At 46.3% G+C, this 21,213-nt stretch overlaps 1 protein-coding gene across 1 annotated transcript in view; it reads left to right on the top strand.

The window, feature by feature from the left end:
- GAP43 (growth associated protein 43) overlaps positions 1-21,213 on the top strand; it is a 56,689-nt gene that overhangs the window by 23,641 nt on the left and 11,835 nt on the right. Inside the window, exon 2 of the mRNA XM_061357682.1 lies at positions 3,957-4,587. Coding sequence (XP_061213666.1) covers positions 3,957-4,587 — 631 coding nt within the window. The remainder of the gene's footprint in view (positions 1-3,956; positions 4,588-21,213) is intronic.

Genomic DNA, 21,213 nt, shown 5'->3' with positions numbered 1-21,213 from the left:
GTTTGGAGATGGAAGGTGGAAATGTTGCCAGAGATCAGAAGTCTTCTTAGGGTCATGGCTTCATGCCATTTCCATCTTCCTGGTACCTAAAAACTAACCTCTGCCCATAAACATTGATGTCGTATCTCCTACTCTGCTCTGTGTGACAGCAAGGGAAGTCTCACAGGAGCTGTCTGCCTGGGAAAGGGATGTCCTAGAAACCTGGAGGTGTGGCAGACAAGCAGATGGAGATGGTGAGGGGATCATCCCTCTAGGACTGGAAAGATGCGGGCTGTGTAGATAGAGACTTCAAAGCTTAGCAGGGTGTTCATGAAGGCAAAGCTTTGCACACTGGCTTCAATGGGGACGTGGAGATGGTCCTGACTATGTATGTCCATTTATACGTCCATATAGCTATGTATCCACCCACCTCAGTGATTTCAACTCTTCTGCCATGGAAAAATATAGGATTTCTTCCACAATAAATAAAACAGAGGATATTTGCTCTGTGTAAAATGACAATACATTGCATACAGACTCACAATATCATGAATATGGCAATGCTAATGACTAGCATGAGTTTACTTTACACATAAATGTGTAAATGAAGGGGGGCTATGATGGAATACTAGTATATAAAACTTAATCTTACCAGATCTGATTCCTGGCTGGGAGCCCTGGTTTCTGTAACAAAAAATAGTAATAATTGTCACTTGATTCCAGCCACAATACTCCAGCCAAGATGTCATACACGCATGGCAGATAGATAAGACAGGCAGATTTCTTGTTTTCCACTGAGATGCTTTTGAATATACCCTGGCAGGGCTGACTCACCCTTTTAGCTTTCCAAGGAAGATAAATCGCTTTCTAGGAGCTTCACTATATATACAGGTTATTTTTGAGCAGCTTCCTTAATTAAAGCTTATCTAATGTGTGCATAATCCACAGATGAAGAGCCTTTGTCTTTTTTTTGTGTGAGCATAAGTTTGCCTCTGAAACAATCTGTTTCTCACCCGACCCATTGTTATACAACATGACACACCTACTGAACGGATACCATGTCATACCCCAGAAGTAGCTGCAGGCCAGTAGCCTGAAGTCATTTCAAATGCTTCGGTGAGGAAGGACTGAATAGAAATGGAGTTTCTGAGGGCCACAGTTGGCACAGACAAACTATTAGTACATTTCTTTCATCCATGATCTTAAACTCCACCTCTGCCCCAGCTTCATATTTCTTATCTTTTACATCTGAAATTATGCTGAAAGCGCCCTGTTGGAAATCCATTTTGTAGCTGCAAGCCTTGTGATCTGGCAAGAACTCAAACTGATGTCATCCCAACTGGGATAAGAGGACCATGATGTCATCGGAACAGCAAAGGAGCCTTTTAGCTCTATAACGCAGTAGGTGTGGGAGAGAGGTTTCAGTCTGGCCTCCCTGGAGGGAAAGAATGCTCTCCCATTCCCGGCCAGGTACAGGGCTGGCTGGCAGTCACAGGTCTCTGCAGGTACTCAGCTTGGGTAGCAGGATGCTTGGTTCTTGCTGTGCTTCTTGCTGTGCCCAGGGCTCCTGCTAGCAGTGGGAAGCAGATAAACCTCAGAGCTTCGTAGCCCAGGTACCAGGTAACACCACTGGAGGCAGAGGCTTGAATTCAACACTTCATAATAGCTTCCCTGGTTGGCACAGGGAGGTATGTGGGATGTGAGAGGTGCAAGGGCAGTGGCAAGACAGATCTCCCTTCGAGTCAATGGTTTCATTTTTACCTGGGAATTAACAGTTTTGTCACATTCACTGATGGCTTTGGAGGAAGCAAACATATGAGACTGGACCTTTAGGGTCTTGCAGTCATATCTAAGCTATCCAGTCTCCCAGTCCTGCTGCTGTTGGAAATTTGCTACAGTCCTTAGTCAAAGCTAGGGCATCCAAGTGTTACTGTCCGGAAGTACCTAGTCTATCTCCACATTGCTATGGCTACAGTGTAATGCAGGAACACTCAAGCTTTCCTTAAACCAGCTAGTCCAGGTATTAGTAGTTATGTTACCACAGCAACACAGGACTTACTGCAAGCTGCAAAACTCACCTAGGGAGCAGGGTGGATGAACCTGTGCTACTGCACTACTCTGGCTGGATCACAGCTCTTCTGTGAATGTGCTGGTATAAAGGTACTTCCAATTTGTTTCCATTCCCCTGTACTGAAATAGGCTGGAAAGCTTGCCCCACATGCTGAATAATACAGTGCAGAGTTAGCTGTGTAAGTAAAAGATGTACATGAAGGGTTACAGCATGCCAACATCTGCATTGTCTTTACCCATTACCATCACCTGCTTCCTGAGAAGCTGAGATGAACATGAAAGCCCACTTTCCATATCACGTCACTTAATACACTTGGGGAAGTGCAGACATAACTGCTGCCTGTGCCCCTTTGATAGGTACAACAACCATTTTGTCCCTAGGCATGGTGAGGAGCATGAAACCTCCTTGTGCTGAATTCTGTGTATTAATAGCAGTTGCATATTCACTCACAGGTTTTTTCATTCATCCTCTATGTAAGCATCCTGGTACCTAGTCTCACTCTCAGACTTACCTCCTGCTGTATCCAGGCCCATCCCACCCCTGCTGCTCTTTACCTTGATGATTTGGGACTGCTTGTTCCTTGGCCACCATACCCCTCTTCAGAGGCATGGTGTTTCCAGTGACACATGTGCATGCTGCAGTGGCTTCCCCCTTATTCCTGCTGCACTGGTTTGAATTTATATACAGCCTTTCCCCTCTCTCCGCTCTTCTAGTCCTGGCCCTTTCCCCAGATGATTCCTATCAGTTGTGATGGCCTAAGGAGTGGTTTCCTCTTTCCACCCAGGAGTAAATCCTTGCTATCTTTCTTAGCCAGCTCTTCTTTTCTGACATGAGCCAGTGTTGGAAACCAGGTGCAGACAGCAAAGAGGCCAGTGGTGCTGCTTCTGAATATCTCCTTTGAATGCTTCCCAATGGGAATATTAATAGAACAGTGTCCTTCTGTCAATATGCAGCTGAACTGTTGCTTGCCCAAGGGCTGCTAAATTATTGGGGTGAAGCATAGTATGTCCTGTAGATTCAGTGGGGGGTTGCAAGCTGAGAGTTATCTACCTGCAGCAGACCAGCATGAGGAACAGGCTCTGCTTTGGTCCCATTTAGGACTCTAATGCATGGCTTATGTTTAAAAACCACGGGGAATGCCTGTTCTTTGTTGCAAGGATGAATCCCCCCAGTAGAGAAATAATAATCATCTGCTGAGATTGGGAACACTGATATCCATCTGCCTATTATTTCTTCATTGAAACCATGAGCGGGGAGTGAAGTGCTTGGAGTGCTTGCAAGGCAGGGCATTTGTGAGGAGTGTATGCTGTGAATATGTGTGTATGTCTGACAGCACGCAACTGCAGTGGGGCAGGCAGCAATACTAGTCTCTGTTGGCAATCCTGAGCCAAAAAGCTTGAAAGGACAAAACACTCAGTGTCATTAGAGTCACACACCTGTGAAACAAGGTGTCATTAAAAAGAAACAAAGACTTGAAGGCAAATCAAACTTGATTTGGAAGGACCATGGGAATTCCCCTTGGGAGAGTGTTTTGTAAATGAGTAGGGGGATAAAAAATCAGTGTATTTCAAAATGGATGAGGAAATAAATTGTGGGGATAGAGACAAAGGAGCTGGTACAAGCCCTTCCACACAGCCAAGGTGCTCTCAGCATTGTTGGCAGAGATGATGACGTGCTTTAAATCCCTTTTACAAAACCCCTGTGTCTGTCCAGCCCTAGGATGGAATTAGAGCCACTTGGCTTCAAACCCATACCAAATAGAAGGCTGCTTTGAAATGTGTCACTGGGTAGCAGGAGGGGAAGGAGGAACATTCCTCATAAAACCAGAGCCTGAGCTGCACCTGGAGAAACCTTAACTCATCTCCCTGTTTTCTCCTCTGCTCTCCTCCCTTGTTCTTCTTCAAAGGTTGAAAAAAATGAGGACGGGGACCAAAAGATCGAACAAGATGGCATCAAACCAGAAGATAAAGCTCATAAGGCAGCCACCAAAATCCAGGCCAGCTTCCGCGGACACATAACAAGGAAAAAGCTCAAGGGGGAGAAGAAGGGAGATGCTCCAGCATCCGAATCTGATGCCGCTGACAAGAAGGAGGAAGGCCCTGCTGGTGGAGCGGCCGAGAACAAAGAGACCGAGGCTCCCACTGCCACAGAAGCTGCGACCGCTGACAGTGCCCAGGTGGAGGAGGGCAGCAAAGTCAGCAGTGCGCCAGCAGAGGAGAAAAAAGGGGATGGAGCCGCCGATACGGGCTCAGAGCAGCCAGCCCCGCAGGCTGCCGCTCCTGCTGCCTCCTCCGAGGAGAAGCCCGCTGCTGCCGCTGCCGAAACGGAAAGTGCCACTAAAGCTTCCACTGATAACTCGCCGTCCTTGAAGGCTGACGAAGCCCAAGACAAAGAGGAGCCTAAACAAGCCGACGTGCCTGCTGCTGACACCACTGCCACCACCACCACCACCCCTGCCGCAGAGGATGCTACTGCCAAGGCAACAGCGCAACCCCAAATGGAGACAGTGGAGAGCAGCCAAACCGAAGAGAAGACAGGTGAGTGGATGTCTTGCTTAGGGAATGGGGTTCTTCACAAATGGATACCTCCCTTGGTCTCTTGGGGGTGCCTCTGAGGTTGGCCAAGGGTTAACAAGCGAATCCCCTTGCTGGGCTTTAGGGGTGGAGGGAGTTGCATGTTCTTAACAAGCTCTTCCCTCCTTCCTGGTATCTTTTGGAAGCACTGCTCCTCAAGGCTTCTGTTCCTCTAGGTGGAGGAGCTATGCAGCTATTTTTGCTATGGTGGCCAGAGAGTGTCAGGGAGGCTTGGAGGAGCCTGGGAGTCTTCCCCAAGCTCTTCATATGCTAAAGAGGTTGATGACCCTTCCCAGTCACACTAGCACCAACAGCTGCAGTGGGGCAACAAAACAGGCCAAGAGGATACCTGCCCATTGGGGGCTGCCAACTTGAGCTGAAAATCTCACAAGAGAGTTCTCATACTGCAAGAAGCTGTTTAGTTTTGCTGGTGGGATGGTCAAGAAGGGTTTTTTTCCCATCCTCTTGTGAATGGATGATATTCCTGGCAAACCACATCTTAGTCAGGAACATAACTGTTATCAGCATTGCTTATAATTGCATCCACACAAATGCTTCTGTGCTTCGGAGCAGCCCATTACAGCCATAGTTGCATGAAGCTTTTAGACTTGTCAGCTGGGTCAGACCCTCATAGTAAGAGGATAAGATAGGGAAAGGGAAGATTAAAGGCTCTGTCAGCTCAGTGAGTGAGGACAGAAGAGAACATTAGGTGCAAACAGTCACTCTAAGAGATGTTTTCAATTCTTTGCTCTTGCCTGGGTGCAGCACTGCTTAACTAGTTCCCCTGGGAAGAGGTGGAAAGTTTTGAGAGGCAAAAGTGAACATTTTTGACAGAGGCATAGTGTTTACAAACCATAAAGAGCTGGTTTTGAATTGTGATACTGAGCTGGGTAGAAAACGGATCAAAAACTTGAGGATACTTTTGCTCTTGTTCTTTACCTTCCTTACGTTATCAAAGAAAGACAAGGTAAACAACATAATAACATCAGAGGTAGGCACCACATGTGCAGAGGCAGAGTCAAGCATAACTGGCCTCCACATTCATGAGTCGTTCAGCTGTATAGGTCCTTCTTGCATTTATTAGCTTGTTCGGGTAAAAATGGGATATATCACCTTGATATTTCTAAATAGCCTGATGCAAATGTTACAGAGGCTTAGCATCCAATCTTGCACTTACTGGTGTTTCTCCATAATTTCATTTGGTCCACCACTTTTTTCCCACAAATGACAATTCCCACTCTCTAAGCTTCATAGCTCATTCGGCACTTTGGGTGACTCTGTTCCTGCTCAACAAAGTGGACAGATAAGAAAGAACAGGTATCCAAAAGGACAGACAAGTGCTATGAAAGGAGCTCATGTAGAACATGTATGATTTAATATATGGACAAAGGGAGCAGCCTTCAAGAGCATGAGTCTGAACTGAATGTACGCAGTAACAAAGAGTTAGTGGTTTTACGTCCATTCACGTAAACATTTCTAGAGATAAGCCTTGAAGTTGCATTGTTCCAGTTGGCTTTTTGCTGTCCAGGTCTCCAACCCTTTGTTCTTTCTTTGTATGATGAGTTGAGTGGCAAAATAAACGTCATGTGATTTGTGAAATCTAATTTGGCATGTTGCATGCTGTACTTGCATTGTTTTTATACTTGGGCAAAGGTATAAACATGAATGGCAAAAATAGGACAGAGTGAATCAGTGCTTTGGGGTTCTCTGTGAACAGGATAATGAGTGATAATTAACTCTCATTTCAGACCTGGGATGCCGTATTCCTGAACAGGAATAGTGATTCTGCTTTGAATTAACATTCTATTTTTATTCATGTTAATGTGCTCTAATGGATAGAGGTAGGAAATTCATAGTAGCAGCCTATTTCATTTGCTTAATGTTACCTCGTTTGAGTCACCAGTCATCAAAGAATGGTTTAGTTCTATGCAGTATTCTAAATTATTTGCAGGTATTTTCCTCATGCTCTTTTTGGCTTTAAAATCATCTGAAGTGGCTGACCGTTCATGGCCACATCATTTGAAGTGGCTATTTAAATGCATGATTTCACATGCATTTGCACATGATACTGTTACTTATGTAAATATCTGGCCAACAGAGTTAAGTTGGAAAGTCTACAATCAAATATATATTTTAAAATGAGTTTTCAGTGATTGTTTGAGTGTTCAAGACCAGGATGTGCATCTCTTTATACTTATTCAATATGCATGCAGGGACACTCAAGCTTGCCAATGTTTGCAGAAAGCAAACATGGCAAGTGTGTGGCCACAGTCAAACTGATAGTCCCTTTAAAATGTTAATGAATATAGATTTTTTTCCTATCCCAGTATGGTATCACCCTTCCAATCACAACGTCAGACAGCTGGGTAGGTGCCCCCAGAGCCATCCAAGAAGGGAATGCAAAAAAGATTGAACAGGCCTTCTTGCCCATCTGAGGATGCTGGGTTGTGTTCTGCAATACACTTTGCAGAACACATAGCACAATGTCCAGAATAGTAAGAAGCTACTTTCTCCTTAAAGAATATCTCACAACAGAGCATTATTACAGTACAGAAGTTCCCAAAGAGAGGAAATATTCCCTGACAGAAAGCATTTCTTGTCTTTTTCCTATCTTAATCCTATTTCTCCCTCTCATCTCTTTAAATGTCCCTGTTTCTCTTTTGGTACTTACTCTTCCCATAGACTTAAATACATTTGCCATGTCTTGACCCTTCTCCCAGTCGAAACACAGCACTGGTGGTTGCTGGTATGACCACAGTGGTCATCCATAGAAGAGGGAGGGCTATCAAGCATCTGCCACTCCAGTAGTCCTCCAGCCCGGGGGCAGATCCTCTTTCAATTCCATCAGTCCCCTTGGCTTTCAAAGGTCACCTCTTACTGTTCCTGTGATCGAAGACTGGCACAGTAGTATGCAGCATCAGGCTGCCAAAAATAAAGCAAATTGGCTCCCATCCAGTGTCATGGGTTGGCTGATTGCCATGGCATGCTTGGCTGCTATACCCATGAGGCATGCTAGCCCTGCTACTTGTGTGCAGTGATGTTCATCTGCCTTGCATTTACTACAATGGCTCTATGGTGTTAGCCATGGGTATCTGGTGCAAACACAAGCAAAAGGGAATTTCGTTTCTATCCAGAAGAGATTCTTGCCTTCATCTAAGAGTGGGATGAAAAAGAAAAGAAGAAGGGAAAGGAATAACTAACCAGATAGAGAAATGCATGTTTTTTAATTGTCAATATTTAATGTTTATGGAGTTGAGGAAAGGCTGGTTGATTCTTTATACCAGTTGCTAATTCCCCTGACAGCCCTCAGCTGTCCTTGTTGTTCAGTTCCACATACTCTACCTGTCTGTCCGTAATGTCTTAGGAAACCAGTATTAGTTGATCTGGAACCTCAGGCATTCCTAGTTGTACAGTAGGGCAGATTCTAAGGCATCCTTGATGTATCAAGAAGTAGATGGGATAAGGATATGGATTCCAAAGTGGGCTTTCTTCGGTGGCAATGAGGGACTGATGTAAGAAGGAAAATCTCTTCATTCTTTTCACATCTGTTGGGTGACTTATGCCAAAAAAGTGTTCTTTTATCTCAGCATCCTCGCCAAGACTTAGGTTTGTAGGGTTTCTTGTTATGATCCAGCCTTTGCCTCTTTGGTGTTGGTATTTTGCTCAGAGAGGCTCCTTTAGATGCCAACCTGCTCAACAGGACAAAATTCAAAAGTGGCAGGAGGGAATTTGTATGTTACGTATGGATGAGGAGGTGCGATTTATTCCAGTCCAGACTGCATTGTCTTAAATCCAGAGAGTCTCCATCAAAGTCACTGTAAAGAGTCTACATTAGTGTGGCTTTGAAGTGAGATTGGCATCCAGCACAGCAGACTATAGAAGAAAATGGGCTACTGTGTGCCTTATGGGTAGGAGAGGATGTGAATGTCACAGTGTTAGATTCTCTTTGTACTTTCCCAGGTTATCGAGTCTCACCTCCAAATTTGGCTAGCTCTCACATCAAAAGCACTCTCAGATTGTCAGGTAAGAATACAACAAAGCCCAGAAATGTGGAAGAGTAAATTGTGCCTAAGGAAACAAATGGATCTTCTTTTGTTGGGAAATGAGGAATGCTTTCTCCCACTTGACGAAATAGCTTTACAATGGAGCAGTTTCACAGATGAAACGAAAAATCAGCCAGATGACAATTGCTTTGCATGTAAGCGGGCCAGCAGTTCCCCCAGGGCCCTATATCCTGCAAGCGAGGAGCACTGGAAGGCACCATCTTCTCTTTGCTTCCTCAGAGGGAGCAAGTCCCTATGGATCCTTTTGTATGGCTTAGAGTTGAACCAGCTCTTTATTTTCAGTTCAATCAGCCTATTGATGGAAGGACAATACTTGCTGCACCTAGGGAGCACCGGCTGTATAAAGATTTGGAAAGGGAGGCTGTCTATTGTCAGGTACCAGCCAGACGGTACAGCCTGCACTCTGCAAGAGGATTGTGGTTGTGTAAGTGGAATTTTAGCCTTGGCCCATGGGTGGCTGGCATGAGGCAGAACATCTTCACTGCCAGCCCTGCTTCATGAGAGCTTATCTCTACTGCTACACCTGGCAGCTGAGGAAAGCAATGCAAATACAGTACTCTTCCCATGACTGCCCCAGAGGGAACAACTCTAAGCAAGCGTGCCAGCAGTTTTCTGTCTGTAGTACTACTCCAGCAACAAAGTAAGACTATGAATGCGATTTGGGTTACCTGCAACGTGCTGAAAGATGTCAAAGTGTGTGCTCTATTCTCAGCTGCTCTGAAATTTTTAATCTTTGCCTTGTGTCTACAAGGGAATAGGAGCCTCATGTCTGAGTCCAAGCGTTTTATATCCAAAGACCATTGTGAATAGCAACTCACCTAGATAAGGTAAACTTATCAATTTACCTTATCAGCATCAGCCAGATTGTACCGGGCTTTCAGCAACCTGGTCTAGTGGAAGGTGTCCCTGCCTATGGAAGGGAGTTTGAAACCAGATCTTTAAGGTCCCTTCCAACCCAAACCATTCTATGGTTCTATGGGCATAAGCACTGCATGTATATTTTTTCAGCCTGCTTTGCACATGAGGGTCAGGGGGAGGAAAGTGGAATGTCATAGTTTCCCAGAGAATAGGAAACCTACGCCCTACCTGCTCCAGGTGCAGGATTTATTCCTGTTGCTGTGAAATGCTGTCTCTGGCCCCGTGTGTGCATCAGGACTGCTATTTTCTAATGAGATGCAGTTTGCCCCATATAGTTGGGAACTGAATTATTGGGCTAGTGGTGGAGCAGAATCTGACCTCTTCTGATGAACTCTTAGGTGGCACTAAGCATATTTATCAATGATTTACTGAGTCTGGAAAAGGCCTTTGGAGGAGAGCAGGTTAACCACTGGTTTGCACCAAGGAGGTACCAGTTCTTATGGGATTTCAGTAAGAAACTCATGGACACTCAAGGCTGGCTCATTTTATGAAGGATGGAAATGATAGGAGAGGTGACAGCAATCTTTCACATCCCTTCTAACGGTGGGAGTCACGGCTGCTGCGGTACCAACCGACCCCTCTTCATTGATCATAGCACACTGCACAGGGTTCCTGTTGGTAGGGAGTTGGTAGGCCTCACTCTTCTTCATATCTTTATATTATTCTTCCAGCTGCACAAAGCTATCAGTCTTGAACCTGTACAGTAACAGATATACCAGGGTTCACTGAGAGCATTACAGTCTGACACACCTCCGTAGGAGGGAGCTCTCAGAAGCAGGACATGCAGGTGTTGTTTAAGACCATGCATACTAATGTCATGGTATGTGCTCATGTTATACAGTGGTCACACATGCTAACACACGGCTCTCTACATCCAGTACTGATGGTTAAGCTCCACCTAGGTTTTGCTTAAAATCACTGTCTCCTTATTATAATGTCTTCCATAGTAGCCCGCTACAAGTGCACTCAGATCATCTTCACCCAAGTTCCCATATGGAAGGAAGGCTTTATGCCGTAAATGATAGCCAAATCTTCTACTAAGAAGGGCTCACATAGCAGACCAGGGGACAGAATAGGCAGACAATGAAGTTAAAGTGTCAGCTGTTTGCTATAGCTGTGCTCTTCACCAACCACCAGTGTCATCTCTTTACACTAGGATCAAATAGGCTGAACTTCTCAGGTAGATATAAGCTTGCAGAGTATCAGCCAGGATTTACAGCTCCAAAGAGCAGTACTTTGAAGGTAGCAGTACTGACTCTCTGGTACGGATGACTGCCATGTGCAGAAGGAAGGGATTGGGAAAGTTCACCAGGTCAGCACAATCAGGTTAGTTAGGCATTGCTCAAGAGCTGTGCAATAGGTGCATTAATACCAGATTATCAGTGGCAGTGCAGTGATCACTTCCAACCTCTGCAGCAACTCCATGGGCTCTGGCAAGGTGAAGTTGTACTCCCAAGGGTCCATGCAAATAACTAGTCGAGGAACACAGAAACTGCCAATCTGAGTCAGGCCTAGCATCCATTTATTGTAGTTCTCACAGTGGCTAGCACCAAATACTGCTATGGGCAGATCTGAGGTAAACTGCTTCTCTACTAGGACTCATCTCTGTCCTAGGATTTAGTTTAACTAAAAAAAGCATGATGTATTATTTGATAGTCATTGCAACTGTGGCTTTATATGATACGTATATAAATGAACAATATCTGACTGTCAGCAGCTTCCCTAGCTCCCACCAACTGTACAATGGTCAGAAAGTTCAGCAATGAATTGGCCACCATTGCCCTAAGTATCTTTCTGTACCTGTGTTATGTTACAGAAAGAGCAAAAGCTTCTGATAGCCCTACTTTATGCCACTGATTATTGTATATAGCCTCATATAGTACAAACATATTCACAGAGGACATAGTACTGTAGCCCTTCTCTTTCCTGAAGAAAACACAAGCAATGCTTTCAACTGCTTTTTATATGAAATGATTCCCATGCTTTTTAGCATCTGTTACTTTTGCCTGCATATGCCTTTTAAATCTGCAAATGTCCTTTATGAGATGGGGTGACAAACACGATACTCACTAGTCCAGAAAAGGCTGTACATGCATTTACAGAAAGGCAGTATTTCTTCTGTTTTGCTCCTCATCCCAGTCCTTATGCACACCAACATCTTTGCTTTCTGTAAACAGCTACCCAACAAGCACTGATGACTGCAGTGACATCCAGGTCCATTGTGGAGTTGGGACTTCTCTTTATAAAGGCACTGCACAAATATCTTATTCAGACATATGATGGTTTATGAGACTGGCAGTGGCTAAGAGAATTAAAGAAGACATAAGCAGTGACAGGAAGCTTACAAGGCAAGCATCAGCTCTGTGGGGTAGGTTCCACCTCCAGTTCTGGACCTCCAATAGACTTGTGAAAGACCAACTTGTGCAAGCCCAGTTTGAACAGTGTCAATATATTTCTCATTACTACATTCATGCTGCAAGCTTGGCTTAAAGGAGGGCTCCCTCATTCCCTACCTTTCCTCTCTGCTGGCATCGACTGTCTTTCAGGCAGAAAGTAGAGGATACACTTGACACTAATGTATGGGGGAAACTGAACAATGGAGAGTGTTGCTGTTGTGTGCTTCGCTGTTCTCTGAAGGGGAGTCTGGTCTGGTTTTGCAGTTTACCAGAACTGTGACTTTCATCCTAGTTCTGTATTCCTTGCTAAGGGCTACATTTGCATACCCCTTAGGTCTGTACCATGTAAAGACCCTTGCCTTTATCATCACCAAATATATGCATATACATATACATGCTCTTTCACGGACACCCCCTTGTTGTGAGGAAAGAGCTTGTGTGCCCTTGTGAGGTTGAGAGCTATGCTGGTAGTGGCTTATGCCTCTGGTAGGGTCTCCCATGCCAGACAGGTCTCAACTGAAGGGTCAGACAATGTGTGTCCATGGACAGGATGGGTTCACTAGCCTTCGGGCAACCATCCTAGGAGAAGGACAACTGTAACTTCAAACCCCAGGCAGATGGAGCTCACATAGACCTGTATGGCCATATGTTTACCCACGTATATGTGTGTGTGTGTGTGTGTGTGTGTATATATATATATATCAGGAAGAAGTTCTTTACTGTGAGGGTGGTGAGGCACTAGCACAGGTTGCCCAAAGAAGTGGTAAATGCTCCATCCCTGGCAGTGTTTAAGGCCAGGTTGGGCAGAGCCTTTGTCAGTATGGTCCATGGCAGGGGGTTGGAGCTGGATGATGTTAAGGTCCTTTCCAACCCAAACCATTCTATGATTCTAAACATGAATGTGATCTGTGGAAGTGTTTCTTTTTTTCTCCCTGTGTCTTTAGCTACATCATGGTCAGCATGGGACACTAGAACAGAGCTGAGATCTCAGCTGAGGTCCTGGCAGCCAGGAGCCCATGTCGGACCCCTGCCCTGTGCAGAGTTGCAGGGTAGTCAGGAGAAGAGCTATGGAAACCTGGACAGAGTCCAGAGATGTAAAGGAAAATGCTTTTCTCCTAATCACAAGAAAAGTGAGACCCAAGGCTTCATGTAAACAAATCTTAGATAAAGGTCATAAGGTCCTAATTACTCAGTGTTCAAAAGACCACATGCTTTCCAGCTGTATCTTTAGGCAATAGCAAATGAGTCCTCTTTTCATTATGAAAGAAAGCAGAAGGTGGAAGACACTATTCAACCTCTCCATCTTCCCTCAGCAAAACACAGTAATTGGGAATGTTAGTAATGATAACCGGACATTACCTGTAACCTACAGGGCTTAATGAAGAAGAAAATCTCTCTGACATTTGGAAAAGCATCCAAATCCCAAGGCTAAAGTGCAGTGCTGCAGAACCGTAGCTGATAAAGCATTGCATGTACAGGGAAAGGGATGGGAGGGCAGGAGAGAGCTGTGACCAGCCTGCAGGAACGCTCCCCAGTGCTGCTGGCTTTGGCAGAACCATCTTAGCAGCTGTGAAAGATGATTCAAAGACCTGACTGGATAACCGTTTGAAGAGACGAAGCATGGAATGAAGTAAAAGCATTTTAAAGTTGGGGTGGTGGAAAGTACTTTTAAAACCCCCTTTGCTTTGTTCCTGAAAGCTTTGGGCACCCATTGATTTGGAAATGACACAGGCCTCTAGGAGGGAGGTGTGGATGCAAGTTCACGTGGACTAACTCCATAACTGGTGCGATTTTAGGTAAGACCCTATCCTCTGACTGACTGTGGGCTTAGATATGAAAGGGTATTTATTCCAGCTTAGACATCCTGTGTTACCTATTCCAGAATTTCTCTTCCAAGTTTCCCTTCTTCCTCCCTTCTTTTCCAGACAGCTTGGAGGCAGCGCTTGCCCTTTAGCTGAAATGGAAGCTTCATCAAGTTTTGTAAGGCTAGGATTTCACCCATGATTTCAGCATCAGTGTCATAAGCAATTCAGAGTAATCTTCAGTCAACAGTGCTGAAACAAGGGCCATGCCACAGGAGACCAAGGCATGGGCTGGAGCCTGCCCTGCCGTACTTCAGGAAGATGTGTGAGCTGAAGAGGTCTGTGGTCCTCATCTTTGACCTGCTTACAAATTGCCTGTACGTTTCTTCCCCTGGGAGGGACTCAGTGCGATATTGTAATATTGGTCTTTTGCTTTCCCTTGTGGTCAGAAGGGATGGAAATCTGCCTCAGACCTTCACAGGGTCTGATCAGAGGTTATCTTCAGTAGGGCTGCTACAATTGACACCTGCAACAGTTCTGTCTGGCCATTTGTCTGCATGCTGGTACACAGGGAATTCAGATGATGAAAACAGAGGGAAAGGAAGTAAATTCTTTATCGCCAATCAGTGAGCAGGCATGACTGCCACCTACATCTCCTGACGCTGTATCACACCTCAGTCCTACATCTGTCCCAGGGTACAGATATAGATTAGACATCCAGAAGAAGCTCTTCACTATGAGGGTGCTGAGGCGCTGGAACAGGGTGCCCAGAGAGGCTGTGGCTGCCCCATCCCTGGCAGTGTTCAAGGCCAAGTTGGACAGGGCTTGGAGCAACTTGGTCTAGTGGAAGGTGTCCCTGCCTATGGCAGGGGGTTGGAACCAGATGAGCTTTAAGGTCCCTTCCAACCCAAACCATTCCATGATTCTATGATTCTATGACATGCAGTGTGCTGCAGGTTTGCAAGTCAATAGGACTGGTGGGTTTTTGAGTGATCCTTCACTACAGTAAACTGTTTTGCCATGTGTCTTTAGGCTTCTTTGAGGATGAAAAGACCTACCAGTGTGACCAAATAAGGTGCCAGGCACTAGGACTGAACTTGACCTGTTGTCCATGACACAGCCTCTCCCAAACACACCTGAAGCCCAGCAGGAAGGTGGGGTGAGGAAGTGCACAGCACTGCTGCTGAGCAGCATCACTTCTCTGAATGAACAGCAGAGCTTGGTCTCAAGAGATACTAAGCCACCACTGTTCGCTGCACTCAATAGATACAAAATGAGACAGAAAACCTTTCTTTGTGCCTCAAGCTAGAAGCCTTCTTCATGGCTGAAGCAAAATGACTGAGAAAGATGGATAGAGTCACTGGTTTTCACATCAGTGAGAAAATTCCAGCTCTTCCTAACTGATGTAGCATGCAACTACTCTTGTCCTCATTTCTAGCAAAACACATACACGTGTTTCTACCAGAGGAGTCCAGCCTAGCTGCAGTTCAAGCCACCTCCATAGAGGGCTTTGAGTCCTGCTCAGCTGGAATATTTCTGGGAAACTCTTTTTCATTAAAGAGCCTTTTTATCTGTCAAACCCAAACATAATGTACCAGTACCAGCAATGATGGGGTTTGTACATTAAAGTAGTAAGAGAAACCTTTGCCAGCTTTTATAGCAGTTAGCACATGAGGGTCAGGTACTCCCTGAATGAGACAGAAGACAAAATGGGCCCATGACTTACCCTAGGAAGCTGAAATCCAATGAGCTTTGCAAGCAAACCGCTGGGCTGCTGGACAAAGTCTCCCCTGATCCCTCCTGCTGAAGCTGTTCCACTTTGTATGAATCATTTATTGCTTGCTGGAGCTGGAATGTGGAGTTTGGTCTCCCCCATTCCAGATGAGTGCCCTCACCACCGGTCTACAGAGTCAATGTTTTCCTCTGGCCCCATGCATATTTAATGATTTATGGAAGTGGAACAGCTCCAGCAGGAGAGGAAGAGTAAAAGGGACATGTTCATCCATGTGGATATCTTATGACATTGCTCTGCAACCAGCAGGCAAGACCCAAGCCAAGGACCTTAACAGCAAATAAGTCAGCTGGAGCACCAGGGGAGACCACATGAGCACTACATGGTGCAGTGCCACTTCCTATGCTGCAGTGCAATTGTGAGGCAGTTCAAGCCTGGTTTGGGTTTGGAAGGGACCAGTTTGGGTTGGAAGGGAGCAGTTTGGGTTGGAAGGGACCTTCAAAGCTCATCTAGTCCAACCCCCTGCAATGAGCAAGGACATCTTCATCTAGATCAGGGTGGCCAGAACCACATCCAGCCTGACCTTGAATGTCTCCAGAGATGGGGCATCCACCACCTCTCTGGGCAACCTGTAGGCTACCTCAGCAGAGGGCTCTCTCAGCACCCCATAAAGGTATTATTTTCCACCACAATGGGAAGCACTGAGGAGTTTTGACTCTGCCGTTGACAACCTGGCAATATACCTGCTGCTCCAGGGTGTTAGGTGATGCAACGTGGCTGCATGCCCCCATGACATGGCCATCTCTACACAGGGCATGGGACTGCTTCGCTGCACCTCTATGAGGTCTCCCCAGAATTTGCAGCTAACCTGCCTGGTGCACTCACGTCAAGGCCAAATTCATTACCTAACTGACTGAATTGGGAAGTGCCTTCAAAGCTGGGAGAAGTCTGAGGTTTAACAAATAAATACATAACTAAATCCCAGATTTGAATCAAAATCAGAATTACTTTCACAGGGAAGACTGCCATTGGCAACAGGAGCAATAATGAAGGGGTTTCCAGGCAGCTCCCTCCTTGCTTCCCACTATGCATCTCAGCTCTCTAAAGAAGAGCTCTCCTATGCCCTCCTTTTCCCAAGGGCTGAGCACTTACTGGGTAAACATCACCACACCTCTGATCACAGAGGTTTCTTGGGAGTGGAATGGGTAACTGTGCAGTCAGACCTCACACTTTAAGTCAAGCTGAGCCTTTTCATCGCCAGCCCTTAGGCATGGTACGCAAGGGATGCGGTGACAGACCAAGAAGGATCTAGCCTTTGCAGAATGAACTGGGGAAAATGTCCAGCTGCCCACTCCGTTTTGCAGGGTGGGTGCTGTAACTCCTGATCTTTCCATCCCTTGGAGGGCTGTGATTCAGCACTCCCAAAGAGGGGACTTTGGGCAGGGCTGCTTTGCACTGCCAATGCTACTCCATGTTGTGGGCATTTCCCCACAAGCATTCACAGTTCAAAACGCCTCTTCCTTATGTCTGTGCTGCCATAAGGGCTGTGTGATGACCTCCTCCTGTTTAAATGAAAAGCAGAGGCACCCAGGAGCTTCGGTGGGTACAGCATTAAGCCTGACCTGCTTCCTAGGGAGCAGCTGCTGTGTTTCAGTGCTCACTTTGCACAGAACACATTGGGATCCACGTGTGTGCACCCCAGCTGTGCATATGGGAAATATTAGTAGTATCTTTGATGCAAAGAGCTGGTGGTGGTGATGTTGTAACTGCTGGGGACAGTTATCAACAAGATGGCTGCGGAAGGCCTGACAACAGGCACTTGATTTAGTTTAGTGTCCAATTTGCAGAGCCTCAGTGCATGATGATGGACAGAAACAAATGTTCTCTAAATGAAATTTCTCCTCCATTTAAGCACAAAATGTGAGGATGGAGAAGGGAAAGGAAAAGAGACATTTTATATCTCCTCCTTGATTGTAATTCCCTGCCTTCAGCTAGATCGATATCATTTCTGCTGGAGATGGAGGCTGCCTCTGGTTTCCATGGCAATCTGGTTGTTGGAGGCTTGCAGGCTCCATGAATCCCCAATTTATCAGCCTTCTAGGCTTTAATAATGGAGACCAGCAGTCAGGCAGCTTATGAATGGCACATGTCTTTTGGGCTGGGGGAAGGGAGGTGTGTAGTAAGGGCTGCAGCAATTCGTTTTCCTGCCACTGCCATCTGAAGGGGGAAGAGTACAAAAGCAGGAGCAATGCATCAATCCTGGAGGCACTGACGGAATTCCTACACCTTTTTACTGCAATTATGGAAGATTCCCTCCCCTGGCCTCTTTCCCCTGGCCAACTTTGCCAGTGCAAGGAGCCTTGGAGCTGGTCCTGTGTGATGAAGTGGGAGCTGTAGATGGAGAACCCAAAGGTTTCCTTCCTCTCCGTAACCCTCTGTATTTCAGGATCAGTACTGTGTAAATGCTAGCAGTCTGCCATGGCTTTGGGTTCATTTTTATCCCCCTACTGATCCTACCACGATTGCCAGGCTGGAAGATGGGCAGACCTCTGAGGATCTGATCTGTCCATCAGGCTACTGTCACTTGCCGTGCTATGCTCTGTGCATCTGCCAGGCCTCTCCAAACCCAAACCCCCATTCCCAAAGTGCTGTAAGCTTCATTCCCTGAATTAATTACTTTGCCAGAAATGTCCTGGCTGTACAGGACTCACTATCAGTCACTTCAGTAAGGCTGCATTTTTCTCTCCTCGACATTATCTACTGAGGGTATTTCCATCTCTTCTTATATTTCCTGTGATTTCTTCCCACCGTTAAGAGGCTAAAGAATAAATGGATGTGTCTTATAAAGGCCTTGTTCTGCTGTACCCTCAAATGGTCTCTGTTTCTAAACCATCTTCCAGAACTTAACCCAGCAAAGATGGGAAAAGATGGGTGACACAAAAGAATGTTGTTGCATGAGATGGAGAATTCCTGTTTTCTAACGTGTATGCCAAGAGCAGCTGCCAACTGTTACACTCCACAGCTGGAAGCAAGTAAAAACCTCTATATTCAAGCTGTTCGAATCACAAGGCATTTAAGGAATTAAGAGTACCCTTTCTGCTGTGCAGGACCTATGTGAAATCAACAGGGGCAGAAGAGAAGAGTAAAGAACAATCTGTGGGATATTTCTTCTTAGGTTTTCCTTGGATAATGAAATGAATGGTTTTCTTCTACCTGTGACAGTTGGGGAGGAGGATGAGGTATTATGGAGATTGCTGGATTTCATGGAGCTTCTGTGTGCAGAGTGGCTGGTTGAGATGCTGGAATGAAAGCCAAGGCGACTCAACCTCCTGGGTACACCACAGGCTTTTGTGTGACCACAGCCCAGGTCTTCATATTTTGCTCAGTATGGCATCTCAAATGCAGATTGAAAGCCCTTGCTTTCTTCACTGAGGTATCACAAGGATAAAATCCCTCCATGATTGTGATTTAGGCCGTTGTTGTGGTGACAAAGACCAGATAAATACATTGCTGGCTGCCTGTAACAATTGGGGAAGGTCACAATGGAGACCGCTTTTGATGTTCACAAAGGGCTCATCATAAAGGTATGGTCTGGATATTATATCCACGTTTTATCTTATATATCCAGTACAATCTGGATATTGTATCCAGAAAGACCAGTACACTGCCCTGCTGGGAAGTCAAGCAGTGAACAATGAAGAACTGTGGTCTGAGTGTCTGCAGAGGTGTCTTAGACTCTGGTTCATCCTCACTGGGGAGGTAGGTGCTTGGAGGCTGGTGCTTGGAACCTCTCCCAAAGGGAGCCTTTCTGCTCCAGCAAGGCAGTGAGCAACTGACTGTGAATCCGAGCAGCTCTGACCCCAGCTCATGGCTGGGGAGACCCTGCACAAGTCACTTCCCATTTCTCCATTTCAAGCTTTCTGGCTATAAAGGCCATGGAGTCTGTCAAGGTCAGCACCTTTGACATGGTTAGCAGGAGGCCACTCAATACCAGTGTGAAACATCTGCCTCCAAAGCATCCTCATCCCAAAGGGGCTCTTTTACCTCCTGTTTGGCCACTGTACTACACAGCCCACCACTTTCTGGTGCAACAAAGCATCCCTGTGGAAACACCATGACAGATGATGCTGCTGCCAGCGTCCTGTCCTCCCTGTTGGGAGGGTAGTTGGGAGCGTCCTGTCCTCCCTGAGCTGCATTTGCATATAGCAGTGATGGTGGCCAAGAGAGAGGCATTGTTAGAGATCTCACTGTCTGAAAACCTAACTGCTCTAGTCCATTTAGGCTTCTTCCAACCCTAAGTGGATTGCAATTGCCCAGTTATAGGTACTGCACACAGGAATTTTGGGCCAACAGTGGTGGTAATAGGCAGGAATAAATGACCAGCCAGCAGTTGGCATGCCATTTGTCTCAGCCTTCAGGCCTGGCTGCATCCATAGGTGTGGGAAGGAAACAGCAGTGGAAGAAAGATGGAGAGCCGCTTGTTTCCCATTCTGCAGGAAGCAAAACTCTTTGCAAATGCAGCTGTAACAGGGTTAGCACCTCTCCTTCACAAGAAACATCCTCATGCTTCTCTCTCCACCCTCTTCCTCCACCACTCCCATTTCTCTGGAGACCTCACTGCTCCCTCCCATCAGCCAAACTTGGGGAGTTTCCCTGGCAACCCAGCAGCTGGTGTCTAGACACCGTGAAAGATGCTTTGCAATGGAGCTACCAGCCTGTCTCCCCCTCCTCACCGCCACACACCCTGAGCATCTCTCCCACCACTCCCTCCCTTTCCATCCGCTGCACATGCAGATGCCGATGCAGGATGCAGGGAGCTCTGTGGTGATGCTGGGGGAAGAAAGGCATGGGGCAGGAGGGGAGGGAGAGGGAATCCCTAAGCTACTGGCTCTTCAGCTTGACAAAGCGCAAAGGTAGCTGGGGTGACAGAACTGGGGTTTGCTGTCCTCTGAGGGGTTAGCAGGATCAGTAAGAGAGACTGCAGTCCAAGCTTGGACCAAAGTTACCAGCCATGGGATTGGCAGAAGTTGCTTTTTTTCCTCTCTGCTACAGCAGCTGAGGTTGGCACTGAAACAAAGATGTAGTCAAGGAACAGGAGACGCAAACTACCCTGTATTGTGGCTGTATCCACGTTTTTATTGTCACCTTAACAGGCTTCTTTGCCTGCTTCTTTCCAGTAGTTACCGGGCATCTTCCCTGGACCTCCTGCCTACTGCTTGCAGTGGGGACATCTCTCCCCACCACTCTGTTGCAGGGTTTGCCAAGGGTATGCAGATCTGTAGCAACTGAGGGCTGATGCAAGTGAGTCCCCTGGACCAGACACAACCCCTCACCTGAAATACCCAAATCCTTCATTTGTCAGTGCTTTGCTGGGCCAGCAGAAATCTGCCAGTTCTGAGAAGCAACGAGTGGGGAGGGTGTAGGATTTTAGCACTGCATATGATGCGTCATAGGGCAGACTGCAATGGGCTAACTTGGATCAGGAAGAGGACTGTGTAAGCAACAGCTCTGAACCTGAAGTGCATCTCATTTCAGCAGTCTCAGACCTACCATCGTCTGCTTGGAACTGGCTTTTGGCTGCCTAGAAGGACAGATGGATTGGGACAGATGAATCAAGCTGTGAAGCCTGGATCCAGATCTGGATCCAAATGTCATTATAACTAGGAGAGTCTCAGGTC

Source organism: Neopsephotus bourkii, unplaced genomic scaffold, assembly GCF_033783945.1.
Source record: "Neopsephotus bourkii isolate Nb327-2 ecotype Australia unplaced genomic scaffold, CSIRO-AGI_Nbou_v1 NB_911, whole genome shotgun sequence".
NCBI lineage: Eukaryota > Metazoa > Chordata > Aves > Psittaciformes > Psittacidae > Neopsephotus > Neopsephotus bourkii.
This window is presented reverse-complemented; position numbering and strand designations above follow the sequence as displayed.